This window comes from Nomascus leucogenys, chromosome 2 (genome assembly GCF_006542625.1).
Source record: "Nomascus leucogenys isolate Asia chromosome 2, Asia_NLE_v1, whole genome shotgun sequence".
In the NCBI taxonomy this organism is placed as follows: Eukaryota; Metazoa; Chordata; class Mammalia; order Primates; family Hylobatidae; genus Nomascus; species Nomascus leucogenys.
Genome location: NC_044382.1, coordinates 21,460,340 through 21,476,759, shown reverse-complemented (window position 1 = coordinate 21,476,759; position 16,420 = coordinate 21,460,340). Strand labels below are relative to the sequence as shown.

At 45.3% G+C, this 16,420-nt stretch overlaps 2 protein-coding genes across 5 annotated transcripts in view; one reads left to right on the top strand and one right to left on the bottom strand.

Moving 5' to 3' along the window:
- Positions 1-16,420, top strand: part of CYFIP2 (cytoplasmic FMR1 interacting protein 2) — a 135,801-nt gene that overhangs the window by 69,247 nt on the left and 50,134 nt on the right. For all 3 annotated transcript variants that reach the window (XM_012504947.2, XM_030825898.1, XM_003268573.4), the window contains 2 exons: positions 3,869-4,068; positions 5,882-5,969. In XM_012504947.2, the coding sequence (XP_012360401.1) occupies positions 3,869-4,068; positions 5,882-5,969 (288 nt within the window). The remainder of the gene's footprint in view (positions 1-3,868; positions 4,069-5,881; positions 5,970-16,420) is intronic.
- Positions 6,411-16,420, bottom strand: part of FNDC9 (fibronectin type III domain containing 9) — a 52,456-nt gene continuing 42,446 nt past the window's right edge. Inside the window, exons 1-2 of one of the 2 annotated variants that reach the window (XM_003268579.3) lie at positions 10,310-11,068; positions 6,411-8,332 (exon numbers count right to left, since the gene is read on the bottom strand). In XM_003268579.3, the coding sequence (XP_003268627.1) occupies positions 7,651-8,325 (675 nt within the window). In that variant the 5' untranslated portion in view covers positions 8,326-8,332; positions 10,310-11,068 and the 3' untranslated portion in view covers positions 6,411-7,650. Of the gene's footprint in view, positions 8,333-10,309; positions 11,069-16,420 lie in introns of those variants that run through there. The other variant, XM_030825932.1, reaches the window with a different exon arrangement.

Genomic DNA, 16,420 nt, shown 5'->3' with positions numbered 1-16,420 from the left:
ACTATTTTGGCCAGGCTGGTCTCGAACTCCTGACCTCGTGATCTGCCTGCCTTGGCCTCCCAAGAGTCCTTTGTATACATAGTTAGCACTTAATAAATAATAGCTTATGGAAAAAAGATGAGAGAAAAATAAATTTGGGGCTGCAATGCAGTGATTTTGGGTGATTTCTTAGGGTTTGACCTACCCACCCACTTAAGTCCTGGGTCACTTACTTCAGGAGACTGTAGTACAGCACACATTTTTCTGAGAAATCATTTGGTCACCTCTTTTTTGAGAAACAGAGTTATTCTTTATGCCAAATGGTTAGCAGTGATTAGCTCCAAGTGGCGGGATTTTTTTTCTTTTTTGTTTATCTGTATCTTCTAGTTTTCCAATAATGAGCATATCTTATGGGAAAAAAAAGATTTGGGATATATGTGTCTCCATGGCCTCTTCCCACCTGTTCAAAAGCACTAAATGTTCTTTTAGCTGGGAACAAAATCAAAACAAGCAGTGAAAGCCCTTGTTTATCAGGCGAGAGCAGTGGCTCCCCCGAGAACACCAGTTCCTGGGAAGCCCATGAAGAGACCTCAGGGAAGCGCTCTCCCAGTAGGTCAGGATGGCCCCTGCTCGCCCTGGCTGAGAAGTTTCTACCTCCTCCAAGAAACAAAATGAGGAATGAGCTCCCCTCAGCCTTTCCCTCCACCTGAAAAACTCCATTCTGACATGGGGAGGCAACTTGATTCTGAGTTGGGAGAGGTTGCAAAGATTTGGGGAGTTAGTCACCCTCATTTTACACAGCTGAGCAAACAAGTCTCAGCAAGACCCGATGCTGAAGTTGAAAACGGGCAGCCCGCAGACTGTGTTTTGTTTAGGCAGCATAGTACATTTGTAATTTTGAGCCAACATTTGACATTTGGAAGAAATCAAATAAAACTGCAGAAGCTCTGGCAATGCCAGGCCAGCATTTCCAGATGGTAACGATTGCCCATAAATGACTAGAAGTACCTGTGAGATGGGCTACACTTTCTGCAGCTTGCCATAGCCCCACTGGCAGGCTTCATTTATGTGTGTGACCTATGAGGCCTCACTGTACTGAGTTTGAGACCTTTGCTCTCTCACTTGCCTGAGGCCACAGAGCTGGTTGACAGTTGAATGTGATGAACAGTCAGGTCTTCTTTCGTTGACGAGCACTTTCTCCCACTACTCTGAAGTTGCCCATTGGGGTGTTTTACTGCCCCAGTTCTGTTTCTCTGTGTTGCCCTTTAGTAAACCAGCCTTGCTGTGGAAAGCTGTCATCCTCTTAGGAGACCCCTAAACTGCCCACATGGCTTTTTAAGCCTTTTCCATGCTTTGGTGCATTGAGCCCTGCATCCAGCTGGCACATGCCCTCTTCTGGTTTCAAGTCCAGAAGAACAAATCCGAAATGTGTTGCAGAAATATCATCTGGGTTACATAATGTGCAGGGAGAAGCGGACCTGCGGTTGCAGCAGCCTCTGCCTCTCCTTCAGTCTCTCTTGTGAACACGGATTTATGTTGTGAGACTGCTGAAGTCACAGAACAATAACACAGAAATTGTTCCCCAGCTTCTCAGTTGTCTTCCCAGTAACAAGGCACCGCAGTGTGCCAGGGGACTCAGCGATCTTAGAAATAAACTCAGCGGCACTTACTCCATGTATTTTTTATTTCTTTAGTACCCATCCTAAGTAAATCAGAATAAAGACATATTCCAGCTAGCCAGGCCCCCAAGAGACAGAATCAGAAAGCTGATTCTGTATTTCTGCCCTTCATTTACTTCATGGTACACAATGACTGGAAACTTATTCCTCCAATGCTGTTCCAGAATTGAAATTCTGACCTTCTTTTGAAAAATTGCAGGATTTGCCATCATTAATCCCCCACTCCAACATGGCAGCAGTCAGACGGGGTATCAGAAGTAGCAGCTCCACCTTTACCTGGGCAGGGCCCTCCAATTTGCCATAGATGGACCCACTCCCCAAACTTTCTCTTCACCCCAGTTGATCTCACTTTCCTAACCTGTCTGGTCTCTTTAGCCATGTATGTTTGCAAGCCTTTAACCATTTCTGCACACTTCAACTTAGAGCCACAGAATCTGAGTTTCAGAGAGGCAGAGCTCCAAAAATTGGAAGCATAGCCTGGGATCGCCACCTGACCATACTCTGGTCTCCATCTAGGGGTCTTTATGGTTAATGAGAATGAAATTGAATCCCTGGCATGAGACTGCCTCCTGTAGACATATTCCAGCCATTACAGCCGACCCCATGGTCATCCCACCTGGCCATGCTCTGATGAATTGGCCTTGCCGATGTTCTTTTAGCCTTTATGTTGTAAAGCCACCTTTGCCTTTCAAAGGACTTTCACAGCTCTTGCATCGTTGTTCCAGGGAACTGTGTCACAGGGACCAAGAACACATGATTTGGAATAAGGAGACTTGGATTCACATCCTAAGGCCTATTATGGTGACCTTGGGCAAGTTACTTAACCTTTAGGGCCTCAATTTCCCCTCTCTGAATGAGGGACCATTGTACCGATCTTAAAAGATGGCTTAACCAAAACAACACAGGAGTGGCCTAAGGTGCTTTCTGTCTCTACACAAGACTGTGCTTTGATTCCTTTTGATAGCAGTGGCGGGGAAGTTGCAGGGCAATGAGAGACCAAAGCGTGTTCAAAGAGTTACACTCTTCTTTTATTTCCCAACAAATGTCATGTCCTGCTGTGTGCAGATACTCTGTCCCACTTTGTCTGAAGATGGGATTCCTTCGTTCAGGGCCCACAGTGCACATAGATCCCAGTCATCATGAGCTGACTGCAGACTGCTTGCCCATGGCTTGTAGCCATGGCTTTGCCAACCCCATGTGACACCTCAAGGGGCCTACACTCCAAAGGATGAGGCATTCTGCTCCCACCTCTTTTTAAATTTTCTATAGCAGTTAGAATATATAGTGGTTAAGAATGTGCACTTGGCCGGGCGCGGTGGCTCACGCTTGTAATCCCAGCACTTTGGGAGGCCGAGGCGGGCGGATCACGAGGTCAGGAGATCGAGACCACGGTGAAACCCCGTCTCTACTAAAAATACAAAAAATTAGCCGGGCGTAGTGGCGGGCGCCTGTAGTCCCAGCTACGCGGAGAGGCTGAGGCAGGAGAATGGCGTGAACCCGGGAGGCGGAGCTTGCAGTGAGCCGAGATCGCGCCACTGCACTCCAGCCTGGGCGACAGAGCGAGACTCCGTCTCAAAAAAAAAAAAAAGAATGTGCACTTGGGAGCCCAGTTTCCTGCATTTGAAGCCAAGTTACTTCTCAAAGCCTCGGTTTCCATATGTATAAAATAAGAATGGCAGCAATACTGACCTCATAGGGTTTGATAAGCATTAAATGAGTTGACACATATAAAACTGGCACATACTAATTTGGTTGAACCAGGCAAAATTGCCAATATTTGACCCTAAAAATCAAGTAACGTCATAGGGTCCAACCTAATAGTAAACCCTTAATCAGTGGTAGCTCTTAGTATTGCTTTTTTCTCACCAACATAGAAACTGGAAAGAAAGTAAGCTTGTTCTCTACCTAAAAGGGATTTGCACATGGTCCATGATCTCCTTCCAGGGGGTAGGCATGCAACCTCCCCTTCCCCTACCTTGCCCTTAACCTTCTGGGCCTCCATTTCTGTCAGCATAGTCTGACAATCCTTCTACTTCTCAGAAGAAGGGAACCTTGTCACCTGCTACTGTAAGGATCCTAGTTCCCATGTAGATGGCCGGGAGGTTGTCTGAGCAGCTGTCACTTGCATGAACAGAAGCAGTAAGATAAAACACACACATGTGATGCTTACAAGCAAGTTCTCAGCAATTGTGGGCTCTCTCTCCATACAGGAGCTGGAGTGGCTGCTGGAGATTAACCGGCTCACGCACCGGCTGCTCTGTAAGCATATGACGCTGGACAGCTTCGATGCCATGTTCCGGGAGGCCAATCACAATGTGTCCGCCCCCTACGGCCGTATCACCCTGCATGTCTTCTGGGAACTGAACTTTGACTTTCTCCCCAACTACTGCTACAATGGGTCCACGAACCGGTAAGGGAGTCCCTGTGCAGAGGGGGCTGGATGGGGGTTGCGGGAGTGGCCAGCTGCCTCCTCCAAACTAGGCCCAGTACATGTGTGAGTGGTTCCTGCAACAGTTGTCTCTCAGAGCCCCTCCTGGGCACAGGCTCTGTGCTCTCTCACTTGCCTGAGGTCACAGAGCTGGTTGACAGTTGAATGTGGTTAACAACTAGGTCTTTTTTCATTGAAGAGCTCTTTCTACTGCTACTCTGAAGTTGCCCATTGGGGTGTTTTACTGCTCCAGTAAAACATGGGGCATGACATGGTGAGCAGATACCTTCCTGCCTCTTGAGTCTTCAGACTAGAGGAGGATGTGGGTGATCAATCACACGACAAATGTACCATTCCAAACAGTGAATAAGGAGATGAAGGAAAGCCCACGGGGCCATGACAGAGGTAACAGTACCACCTATTCCAGTCCAAAAAGTCATGCAAACCTCAAGGGAGGCTTCCTCTTTGAGGAAGTAATGCTGGAGTTAAGATGCAAAGGATGACTAGGAATAAATAAGGCAAAAAGGCAGGAGAAGAATATTCCAGACAAGTTTCTAAGGGTTTCTCCAAGAAGTTGATGAGGGTAAAACTAGTCGGGTGGGAAATGGTGCTGTGAAAGATAACACAGGAGCAGATTGTGCGGTACTCTAGAGGCCAGGGCAGGGTCGTGCATTTTTATTAACCCTGAAAGAGTTTGAGGAAGGAGATGACATGATCAGATTGTATGTTTGTAAGGATATCCACGTATCTGAAAGCATACCCGCAAAACAGCATACATTTGCAGAGCACACATACGCATGACAAAGTGGAACTTGCCTCCTGCAAGGTGCACACAGCCCTGGGCCAGGCACTGAGGTAGAGACAAGACCTAATTTCTTTATCCCCACAAAGTTTCATAACCTGGTGGAAGAGTAAGGCATATATATTCACATGCAAAATAAGTATGTAAGGATGCAAAAAAAAATGTATTCATCTGCAGATCTTCTAGGTATCTCCAAGGCTTGGCTCAGGGCCAGTATTGAATGAGTATGTGTTGAATGAATGAAAGGGTATGGGAGATATCCACAAATGCACCTGCATCCACACACTAAGTGAGATAGATTTCCAGTTCTATAAAGATTTAGGAGCTTTAACACTCTTGAGCAGGGAGCAGCAAACTGTGGCCCACAGGCCACATCTAGTTGCTGACTGTTTTTGTAAAGCCCATGAGCCGAGAATAGTATTCACACTTTTGGGTGGTTGAGGGGAAAAAATCCAAAGAAGAATAATATTTGGTGACAAGTGAAAATGATTTGTAATTGATAAAGTTTTATTGGAACGCGATCATGCTCATTTGTTTATTATTGTCTGTGGGTGCTTCCATGCTGCAACAGCAGAGTTGAGTACTTGCAACAGAGGCCATCTGGCTTCCAAAGCTAAAAATATTTGCTGCCTGGCTCTTTTGAGAAAGAGTTTGCTGAACTCTGCTCTTGTGAAACCAAACTGGAGGTAGAGGAGTGGAGCCCCAGAGAAAGCCCACTCTTAGTTTCCTGCCTAGTGTCATTCTGAGCAGCCACAAGCACCTGGTTGAGCCCAGGAATCTAGACTGAATTTTTCCCATCTATAGAAAGGAGATGGCAGTTGAATGAGAAGATATCAGAAGAGTTTAGTACCTTTATAGTCAACCACCCAACAAACAGTGCACTTGTACCAGTGCAAACCTTCACCTGGCCAGGAAGCACTCCTGTTATCTGTGTCCCATGAAGAATAATATTAGGACCTTATTAACTCTTTCCCATCCCTATGCTTCTACTAGTTTTGTGCGGACTGCCATTCCTTTCACCCAAGAACCACAACGAGACAAACCTGCCAACGTCCAGCCTTATTACCTCTATGGATCCAAGGTAAGTAGTCCTGCCCTACCCTGCCTAGAAGAGGGTTGGTGAGAAAAAGCAAATGGAAAAGTGTCCCTTAATTAGAAGAGTAAGAAGGTGCAGAGATAAAGGAAGCAATGAGGTCAGGCACAGTGGCTCATACCTTTAATCCCAGCACTTTAGGAGGCCGAGACCAGTGGATACTTGAGGCCAGGAATTTGAGAGCAGCCTGGGCAACATAGCAAGACCCTGTCTGTACCAAAAAAAAAAAAATTTAAAAAATTAGCCAGACATGGCGGCATGCACCAGCAGCTACTTGGAAGGCTAAGGCAGGAGGATCCTTTGAGCCCAGGAGTTTTATGCTGCAGTGAGCATGATTGTACCACTTCGCTCCAGCCTGGCTGACAGGGCGAGACTCTTATCTCTAAAGGGAAAGGAAAGAGACAGCAATGAGATCCAGGCAGAAACAGCTGCGAGTGTATGAATCTTTATTTGTTCACAAGTAGCAGGTATGGGGGCAAAAGTATGGGTGCCGAGCAGGGAATGCATGAGGTAGGAAAGGGAATAGGGATGTGGGGCTTCTCGTCCTGGCTTCTCAGCTCCTGCTGTTTCTCAGTTGATTCACTGCAGTGTCATCCTGTGATTCTGGTATTTTGTGGTCTATAGATATAAGAGGGCACTGGGAAGGTCTTAGGATGATGCTTGGAGAGTACAGGCGTCTTCTCCGGAACAGCCTACCTAGTCTGGTCAAGACAATTTTCTCAAATCAGGGGAAGCTGACTGACAGCATTTGAGGTGGTTCACAGACATGGCATTTAACTAACACTGACTCACAAAGTAAAAACAGCACTTCCCTTTTTGATTCTTTTTCAAACCTTATGCTATATCAAGGAGAAAGACAAATATTGGTGCTAATATGTCTTTATTACCTCTCCAACACTGGATCTCCCTTTTTATCAAAGACAAGCAAGCAGGCATTAAGCTCAGAATCACTGGCAGGCAATAGAAGCTAAGTTAGATTTAATATTATCTTGTTTTCATGATGTTTATTCTTACGTCTCTTCCCTTCTGTTTGTAGCAGGAGGGTGCTGGTTTTTCACTTATGGAGTAATATAAGGCTGTCTTTGAAAATAAGTTTACGCTTAAAAAATGAGTCAATTTAAAGGAAAGCATTATTAATAATAGTGAAGATAATCCATGGTTTTAAAAAATAGAGACAGGTGGTGTGTGATTGCCTAAAAGTTGGAAAACACTCCAGAGTAAGGGTTCTCACACTTTTCCAAATAATCCCCTCAAGGGCAGAGGAAACTGGACATCTACCTTTGCCCAAAAGTGTACCTCCAAGAGCCTACTTGTAACTCAAACATTTCCTTCAAGTGCTGTGTTTTATTTAAGTCATGCAAACTTTTGCTTTCTACTTTATAACATATCCATGTTTGTTTTAATGTTAAAACAATGCTTTCAATTCTTAACTGTGTCCTCCGAGTGGACGCTGCTGCAGAGATGCCTTGTTTGTGCCTCGGCATACCCTGGGGGATACATTTTCCAGCTTGAGAAGCTTTGTCGTGGGGCATTCATCCAACCCAGGTGACCCACAATAGCAGTGACATTTGATGGGAGAGAAATGGGTAGTCTATAGACACATTTGTACAAATGACCTACTGTGTGGAAAGCTTTAGGCTACATGATGCGGGTTCTCTCCTCCCCACTCTCATTCCCCACAATGAGGCAGTATAGCGGGTTGGTCACCACCCCCCCTCCGTAAGGCACCCGCATCAGGGGCATCCTGGTTGGCTTCAGGATCCAGTTCAGCTCCATCTCTGGAGTTCTTGCGTGGCACTTCCACCAGGGGGAGCCCCTGCAGGTCTTCCTCCCTCTGACCAAGATCCGGGGCCTCCTCTGGCCATCTCACCAACCCATTGGCCTCCTCCATGTGGCCAGCCCTGTAAGACCATCGCGGCTCATGGCAACGGACGCACCAGAACTGGAGGCAGATGAAGGCCAAGACGGCTGTGAAGCAGGCCAGCAGAATGGCCATCAGCACCCAAAGGGAGATTTGGGGGTCTACCAGGGAGCTTCCAGGAGCCAGCGGAGTCTTATCCAGGGTGTGGAACATGGTGCAGTAGTGCCTGTAAGGGAAGGCAGCCTTCTTACAGCTGATGCACAGGAAGTAGAGAGTGGAAGGGGCGAGATGTTCCAGCACCACGGAGCTGATCGTTCGAGGCACCTTCTCCTCGTGGTGGAAGCTGTAGCGAAGATAGCCAGAGAAGATGCTGTTCCAGTTGGGCCTGTACATAATATGGTAATAGTCCTCCAGGCAAGGCTCCGAGGACGACCAGGAGATGATGGCTCCTGTATAAGAAATGTTCCCCACCTCGATGTTCATCCCGATTCTGGAACCAGAATCAAAGTGAAGAGTGACATCCCCCAATTTAAGTATGTATTTATCATAATCATAGCCACCATTTATTGCACATTTGAGATGGGCACTCATGTTGCCCTCATCTTACAGACAAAGAAATGGAGGCCGAGAGGTTCTGTTATTTAGGCATAGCAAAAAAGTGGCAGGACAAAAGTTAAAACTGGGGCTGTCCCATGCCAAAGTTCAGGCCTAAAAAGAGATGCACCCATGCAATCCCAGCCACATCCCACCCTAGCTGAGATCCTTCATATAACAACATTGTTCTCATCCCCTTAAGAAAAAAGAAGAAAAGGTGAGGAGAAATCAGTAGAACCTCAGAGGCTCCACCTTTATTCTCAGGTCTGTGACCCTCAGGCAATTGATTCACCTCAGTTTTCCTTCCTGACCTCCTGTTTCTGCTCCAAGTACTGTGAGCTCAATGATCTAGAACATTCTACCCACTGCTTTTTTTAGCCTCATGGTTCTGTTGCCCATGGTGAGTGGAAATTCGCTTCGTCGCTCTTTGGCAGCTGATTTCACCCCAAAGCTTCTGCTCTTGTTTTGTTTGTTTGTTTTTTTCAAAGCCAGCGGTACCAGGAAATTTATTTTATAGGTGAAGATAATCAGTCCCTAATATCAGCATAACTACCACTGTTTAATTCTGCTGGTATTATGAATGTTAATCATGGTAATAACCGCTCACAGTAAGTGGTTGCTATGTCACTTGTCATGCTAGATGATTCACAGACAGTAATTAATTTCCTTTATTCTTCATCACATCCTCTGAGCTAGATTCCCATTTTACGGATGAGCAACCTGATGTCATACCGCTAATACGTAGAGAAAGGACTTAGTGCCGCCTAACCACTACATTTCCTAATGCAAGGCTGCCGGGTTTAGTTACAGACGTTATTGCAAAATGAGGTGCCAGGACTGAGACCCAGTTGCTGTTTTTCCAGACAAATCAAATGAGCCCTCTTTAGATTGCCAGGCCCCACTTTGATAAGAGAGAGCCATCTTCAAGTATTTTAGTTTCTCTCATGCAGTTCCCTCTACTGATTGCCCCGATCAGAAATACAGAGACAGTCATAGTCAGCCTATGCATATTCACGTAACGGTCTCACCCTGCTTTGTCTTCCGCCTCTCCTCCCTCATATGAAACCCAGTAGGTTTCATTTCGCGTTGCACTGACATAGTAAACAGCTGTCAACTGGATTTTCGCCTGCATTGGATATTAAGCCAAACTAATGGCTATTATGACCTGCCTTTCTGTCACCTCCGCTTTCCCCCATCCTCTTGTGTTTGTGCCCATTTTCCTCCAGGAGTGGAGCTGCAGAAAGGTGCACAGCACTGAGTAATTTCTCAATCCTTGTTTTTCTTCTGTAAGGGTAACAGTGAACTAAGATGCTTAGGAAGGTGAACAGTGTCTTTCCATGTGGCTGAAAATTTCTTCCCAGTAAATGGGGAACAAAAGGGATGAGACAGATGTGCTCAGACCCTTCCAGGGAAGGTCATCATGAAGGAGACCAAATGTTTATGTTCCCTAGCTTGGTGTCTTCTACACACTCATCCTCCCCACACCACACATCCCTATAAATACACTTTCGACCACAATGAAAAAAGCTTAATTCATTACAGGCAGCCACCTGTGTAAAACCCTTCCATCAGGAGTAATCAGGAATCCTGTTTCTTGTCACACACAAATGTTCTCTTGGCTTACTATCTGCCACTAGCTGTCTGTACAGATGGAATTACCTCAGCAGACATTTTTAAGAGCTTTCTGTCAAGACGCAAATAGCATCCTCAGCTTTTAGGACCAGGTCCATCTCCCTTACTGATTTTTCTTCCTCTGTTTCCGTTTCTAAATTCTCCCCTATTTTTAATATTCATTTACCATTGCCCGGCCCTTCTCTAAGCAGAGTGTGAAAAGCCATTTCCATTTCCAAGAAGAGCCATCTATGTCTCTTACCTGATGCTTGCAGCGTGTCTGGTTAGAGCTCTGCCCTCCAAGGTGGAGTAGATTAAAGCTGAGAGAATGGTGCCTTCTCCCTCCTCCGCTCTGGGCTTTCCGTGTTGTTTCTCTCAACACTGAGTAATCCCACTGCCGCCCCTAATGCTCGCATTATTCATTTCTTCAGATCAGCATCATTCACCATGGCAACCAGCAGGCATCTGTATGCACGATGCTTTCAGGGACCAGCCTGGAAAGGCTTTTGCCCAGTGAGAGGAGCTCTCATTCCTTTGGCTGAAAAAGGGCAGATGATCCCCTGAAAACGGATCCCCAGTGCGGTACTAATTCTTCTAACACTCCTACATTTTCTCCCCAATTGGCTGGTTATTATTTTCTTGTCCCATCTAGATCCTCTTTGGCCAATGGTTTTAAACGCAGAGATGCTTTTCTCAGTTATTCCACAACCAAAGCAGTAATACTCATCTTCATCCCCTCCCACCCCTACACTTCCCCATCCAAAGTGCCTACCCCACCTCTTTATCTTCATCTTTCTTTATTCTTGACTCGTGTGCCGTTACGTAGTTATATGATACTGGTCAAGACCCTTTTATTTTTATTGTCTGAGTCTCAGTTCCACCATCATCTGTAAAGCTGTGGGCTTGGGCTACATCAGGATGGCAGATCAGAAGGCGGAAGACATGAGCCCTATGCCTGCACAGCCCTGAACCCCTGTCAAGCTTGGTAAACCATCATGGCACTCTCACTGGGTTGAATAATGCCCCCCCAAAATATATATCCACCCAGAACCTCAGGATGTGACCTGATTTAGAAATAGAGCCTTCGTAGATATAACTAGTTAAGGATCTCAAGATGAAATCTTCCTGGATTTAAGGGTGAGCCCTAAATCCAATGACTAATGTCTTTGTAAGAGAAAAGACAGAGAGGCTCAAGGGGAAGAAGCCAAGGGAAGACAGAGGCAGAGAGTGGAAGGATGCTGCCATCAGCCAAGGAACACCAGGAGCCATCAGCACCTGGGAAGACAAGGAAACATTCTCCCCTAGAGCCTTGGAGAGGGCATGGTTCTGCCAGAGCCTTGATTTCAGGCTTCTGGTTTCCAGAATTGTGAGAGAATAAATTTCTGTCATGTTAAGCTGCCAAATTTATGGTAATTTGTGACAGCAACCCTAGGAATCTAATGCAGCACTGCTTCCAGCTGGGTGCAGAAACAGCCCCAGAGTTCCTCTGAACACAAGCGTCCCAAGAAACTGCCTCCCAGTCAATCAGTTGGAGTTGATGCCAGAAATGGAAACTGTTTGCTACTCCTGGATTGAATCATCCCCAGCGTTCCTTTCCTTTCAAGAATCCAGACTGCTTGCCTCCCCTTTCCTCACAAAGGGCCGTCTGGCTCTGAGGTTCCATCCCTTCCTGTTCCTTTCAACCTTGTAAGAACCCGTTGCCACCATTCTATTGAGATTACAGGGTGTGTCTGGAATAGAGGGTGGAAAGTAGCTCAGATAGATTTAGACCTGAATAAATTTATACAAATTATATGTTTTTAAAAGTCAGCTTTTCTCTTCTTGGTTCTTGGCCAAAGTATCCAAGTTAACCCATGAAGGTCTCTTTCTGATTCACATTGATGATAAAAGGTTAGGAAGAAAGCCAGGCACGGCGGCAGTGGTGTGCACCTGTAGTCCCAGCCACTTGGGAGGCTGAGGTGGGAGGATCACTTGAGCTTAGGAGTTCCAGACCAGCCTGGGCAACATAGAAAGACTTTTTCCTTGAAAATAAAAAAAGAGCCACCTTGGTGAATTGTGACCCTACCCTTGGCCAAAGGTCTCCGGGAGGCTTGGAGTCTCGGGAACTCAGGAACAAGCCAGTGTTCCTTGATCAGACAGTTGCTCTGCGGCTTGCCCATGGCATTTAATCTTCCCAGGGGCCTGTCTTAAATCTGCAGCAATGCATGCAGCATGTCTCTTCCCATGAGAGCACAGCCAGGTCAAGTGCTAATGGTGAGTCCCCACAGAGCATAAAAGCATCCTCCCCACAGAAAGGCCACACAGCTGTTTGCAGATGCCCTTTGAAAAGGTTATTCTGCAGGGAGTAAAAACACCAGAGTTAAGGGGTCTGAGGAGGAACAAGGTAGAACTCAAGCCTTTTTCCACAGAAAATGGGAATTTATTTTTAATATTCTTGGATGACATTTTTAACCATAAGAAATTTTCCTCTGTGGAATTAAGATACTCAGAGAATGTGAGGCCTCAAAGCCCTCTTGTTTCACAGTCCTGGGAGAAGGACATGGCATTCCTCATGCCGCTTAACTGATGAATGGCAGAGCTGCCAGTGAAATGGGGTGGGGCCCCAGACTCGGAGGCCAGGGTTCACACCGCTCCTCTGAGCTGTCGCCGCTCACCAGCAGCACCCAGAGGAGCCAGTGTAGCCATTTGTGAAGGAGATAAAGTATCTGGGACACCTGCCCCAGGACATTACACCCCAGCCAGGCTCACACTTTCTCCATCATCAGGGACAATTCCTCCAGAATCTGTGCAAGCTGTAGCCTCTTCGCTGTCAGGCCAGGTGAGCCCCAGCTAGTTGACATCAGTAGTAAATTACTGCTAGAGGAAATCAGCTAGGAGCAAGGTTCTTCCACCCTTCCTGAAGGTGGCAGTGAAGGGATAACATGGCACAAGCCCCAGTCCCAAAGCTGGATTGGCACATGGGGAAAGTGAGTGGCTCACAGAGCACACCCTGGAATTCCCAGGCTGGAGTGCAGTGGCACAGTCATGGCTCACTGCAGCCTTGACTTCCCAAGGCTCAGGAGATCCTGCTGCCTCAGCCCCCTCAAGTAGCTAGGACTACAGGCGTGCACTACCACCCCTGGCTAATTATTATTATTTTTGATATGGAGTCTCACTCTGTTGCCCAGGCTGGAATGCAGTGGCAAAATTGTGGCTCACTGCAACCTCTGCCTCCCGGGTTCCAGTGATTCTCCTGCCTCAGCCTCCCGAGTACCTGGGACTACAGGTGTGCACCACCATGCCCAGCTAATTTTTGTCTTTTTAGTAGAGACGGAGTTTCACCATGTTGGCCAGGCTGGTCTTGAACTCCTGACCTCGGGTGATCCACCCACCTCAGCCTCCCAAAGTGCTGGGATTACAGGCGTGAGCCACTGCCTCCCGCCTCACCTAATTTTTGTATTTTTAGTAGATATGAGATCAGACAGTTGCTCTGCGGCTTTCCCATGGCATTCAGTCTTCCCAGGGACCTGTCTTAAATCTGCAGCAATGCATACAGCATGTCTCTTCCCAAGAGCTAGTGGTGAGTCCCCACAGAGCATAAAAGCACCCTCCCATTGCAGTGAACCAAGATCCTGCCACTGCACTCCAGCCTGGGTGACAGTGGAAGACTTCGTCTCAAAAAGAAAAAAGCATCCTCCCCACACCGTGTTGCCCAGACTGGTCTCGAACTCTTGGGCTCAAGCAATCCACCCACCTTGGCCTCCCAAAGTACTGGGACTACAGGCATTAGCCACCACGCCTGGCCAAATTCCCTCACTTTATGTATGTATTTATGTATTTATTCATTTATTTACTTATTTCAGTTTTTTTATTTCAATAAATTTTGGGGGAACAGGTGGTTTTTGGTTACATAGATTAATTCTTTAGTGGTGATTTCTGAGATTTTGGTGCACCCATCATACGAGCAGTATACGCTATGCCCAATGTGTAGTCTTTTATCCCTCTCCCTCCTCCCACCCTTCTGAGTCTCCAAAATTCATTGTATCATTCTTAATGCCTTTCTGTCATCATAGCTTAGCTCCCACTCAAGTGAGAACATAATCATGTTTGGTTTTCCATTCCTGAGTTACTTGACTTAGAATAATGGTCTCCAACTCCATCCAGGTTGCTGCAAATGCCATTATTTCATTCCTTTTTATGGCTGAGTAGTATTCCATGATATATACATGCCACATTTTCTTTATCCACTCATTGATTAGTGGGCATTGGGCTGGTTCCATATTTTTGCAATTGCGAATTGTGCTGCTATAAACGTGTGTGTGCAAGTATCCTTTTTGAATGATTTCCTTTCCTCTGGGTAGATACCCAGAAGTGGGATTGCTGGATCAAATGGTAGTTCTTACTTTTAGTTCTTAAAGGAATTTCCACACTGTTTTCCATTACATTTGTACTGGTTTACATTCCCACCAGCAGTGTAAAAGTGTTCCGTTTCACCACATCCACGCCAACATCTATTATTTTTTGATTTTTGATTATGGTCATTCTTGCAGGAGTAAGGTGATATCGCATTGTGGTTTTGATTTGCATTCCCCTGATCATTAGCGATGTTGAGCTTTTTTTTTTTTTATGTTTGTTGGCCATTTGTATATCTTCTTTTGAGAATTGTCTATTCATGTCCTTAGCCCACGTTTCAATGGGATTTGTTTTTTCTTATTGATTTGTTTGAATTCCTTGTAGATTTTGGGTATTAGTTCTTTGTCAGATGTATAGTTTGCAAAGATTTTCTCCCACTCTGTGGGTTGTCTGTTTACTCTGCTGATTATTTCTTTTGCTATGCAGAAGTTTTTTAGTTTAAGTCCCATTTATTTATCTTTGTTTTTGTTGCATTTGCTTTTGGGCTCTTGGTCATGAAGTCTTTGCCTAAGCCAATGTCTAGAAGGGGTTTTCAGATATTACCTTCTAAAATTTTTATGGTTTCAGGTCTTAGACTTAAGTCTTTGATCCATCTTGAGTTGAATTTTGTATAAGGTCAGAGATGAGGATCCAGTTTCATTCTTCTACATGTGGCTTGCCAATTATCCCAGCACCATTTGTTGAAAAGGGTGTCGTTTCCCCACTTTACATTTTTGTTTGCTTTGTCAAAGATTAGTTGGCTGTAAGTATTTGGCTTTATTTCTGGGTTCTCTATTCTGTTCCATTGGTCTATATGCCTATTTTTATGACATTACCATGCTGTTTGCTGACTATAGCCTGATTGTATAGTTTGAAGTTGAGTAATGTGATGCCTCCAGATTTGCTCTTTTTGCTTAGCCTTGCTTTGGCTGTGTGGGCTCTTTTTCAGTTTCATATTCATTTTAGTATTGTTTATTCTAGTTCTGTGAAGAATGATGATGGTACTTTGATGTTGGGAATTGCATTGAATTTGTGGATTGCTTTTGGCAGTATTGTCATTTCCACAATATTGATTCTACCCATCCATGAGCGTGGGATGTGTTTCCATTTGTTTGTGTCATCTATGATTTCTTTCAACAGTATTTTGTAGTTTTCCTTGTAGAGGTCTTTCACCTCCTTGGTTAGATGTATTCCTAACTATTTTAATTTTTTTTGCAGCTATTGTGAAAGGGGTTGAGTTCTTGATTTGATTCTCACCTTGGTCGGTGTTGGTGTATAGCATGAGCCTTTAGGGTTTTCTAGGTATACAATCATATCATCAGCAAACAGTGACAGTTTGATTTCCACTTTACTCATTTGGATGCCCTTTATTTCTTTCTCTTGTCTTATTGCTCTGGCTAGGACTTCCAGTACTATGTTGAATAGAAATGGTTAAAGTGGGCACCCTTGTCTTGTTCCAGTTCTCGGGGGAAATTCCCCCACTTTAAAAATGAGAATATTATAATGCCTGCCTTGTAGTGTTATTTATAACAGATGAACCCATGTCTGTAAAGTCCTAGGCTTAGGAATAGTAGCTGCTATTATTAAGAAGAAAAGGTCAGTGGTTCAGAGCCATTTCCTGAGTTGGTCGTAGCTTCATCCAGAGGCTATAATGAGCAAAGTTTACACCCTGAATTGCACAGCACTTCCTTGCTTTTCCTCTCTTAAATCACTTTTATTGGTTTTATTTTTTAATGTATATGCTCATTGTACATAAATAATATTGAAAAGTTCAAAGATGACAGTAAAACTCATACAACTTAGAAACTTGGGAACTTTTTCTGCATTTAACATGTGTGTTCTCATTTTACAAACCACATGACAACTCCTTGATATCAGCCTTCTTATCACCATTGTACAACGGGAGAGACTGAAGCTCAGCAGGGCCAGCTTGGCTGCTCTCACAAAGCAAGTTCCTGGCAAACAGTGGTGTAAGCCTGGGTCTGTTGGCCACTAGAGCTGG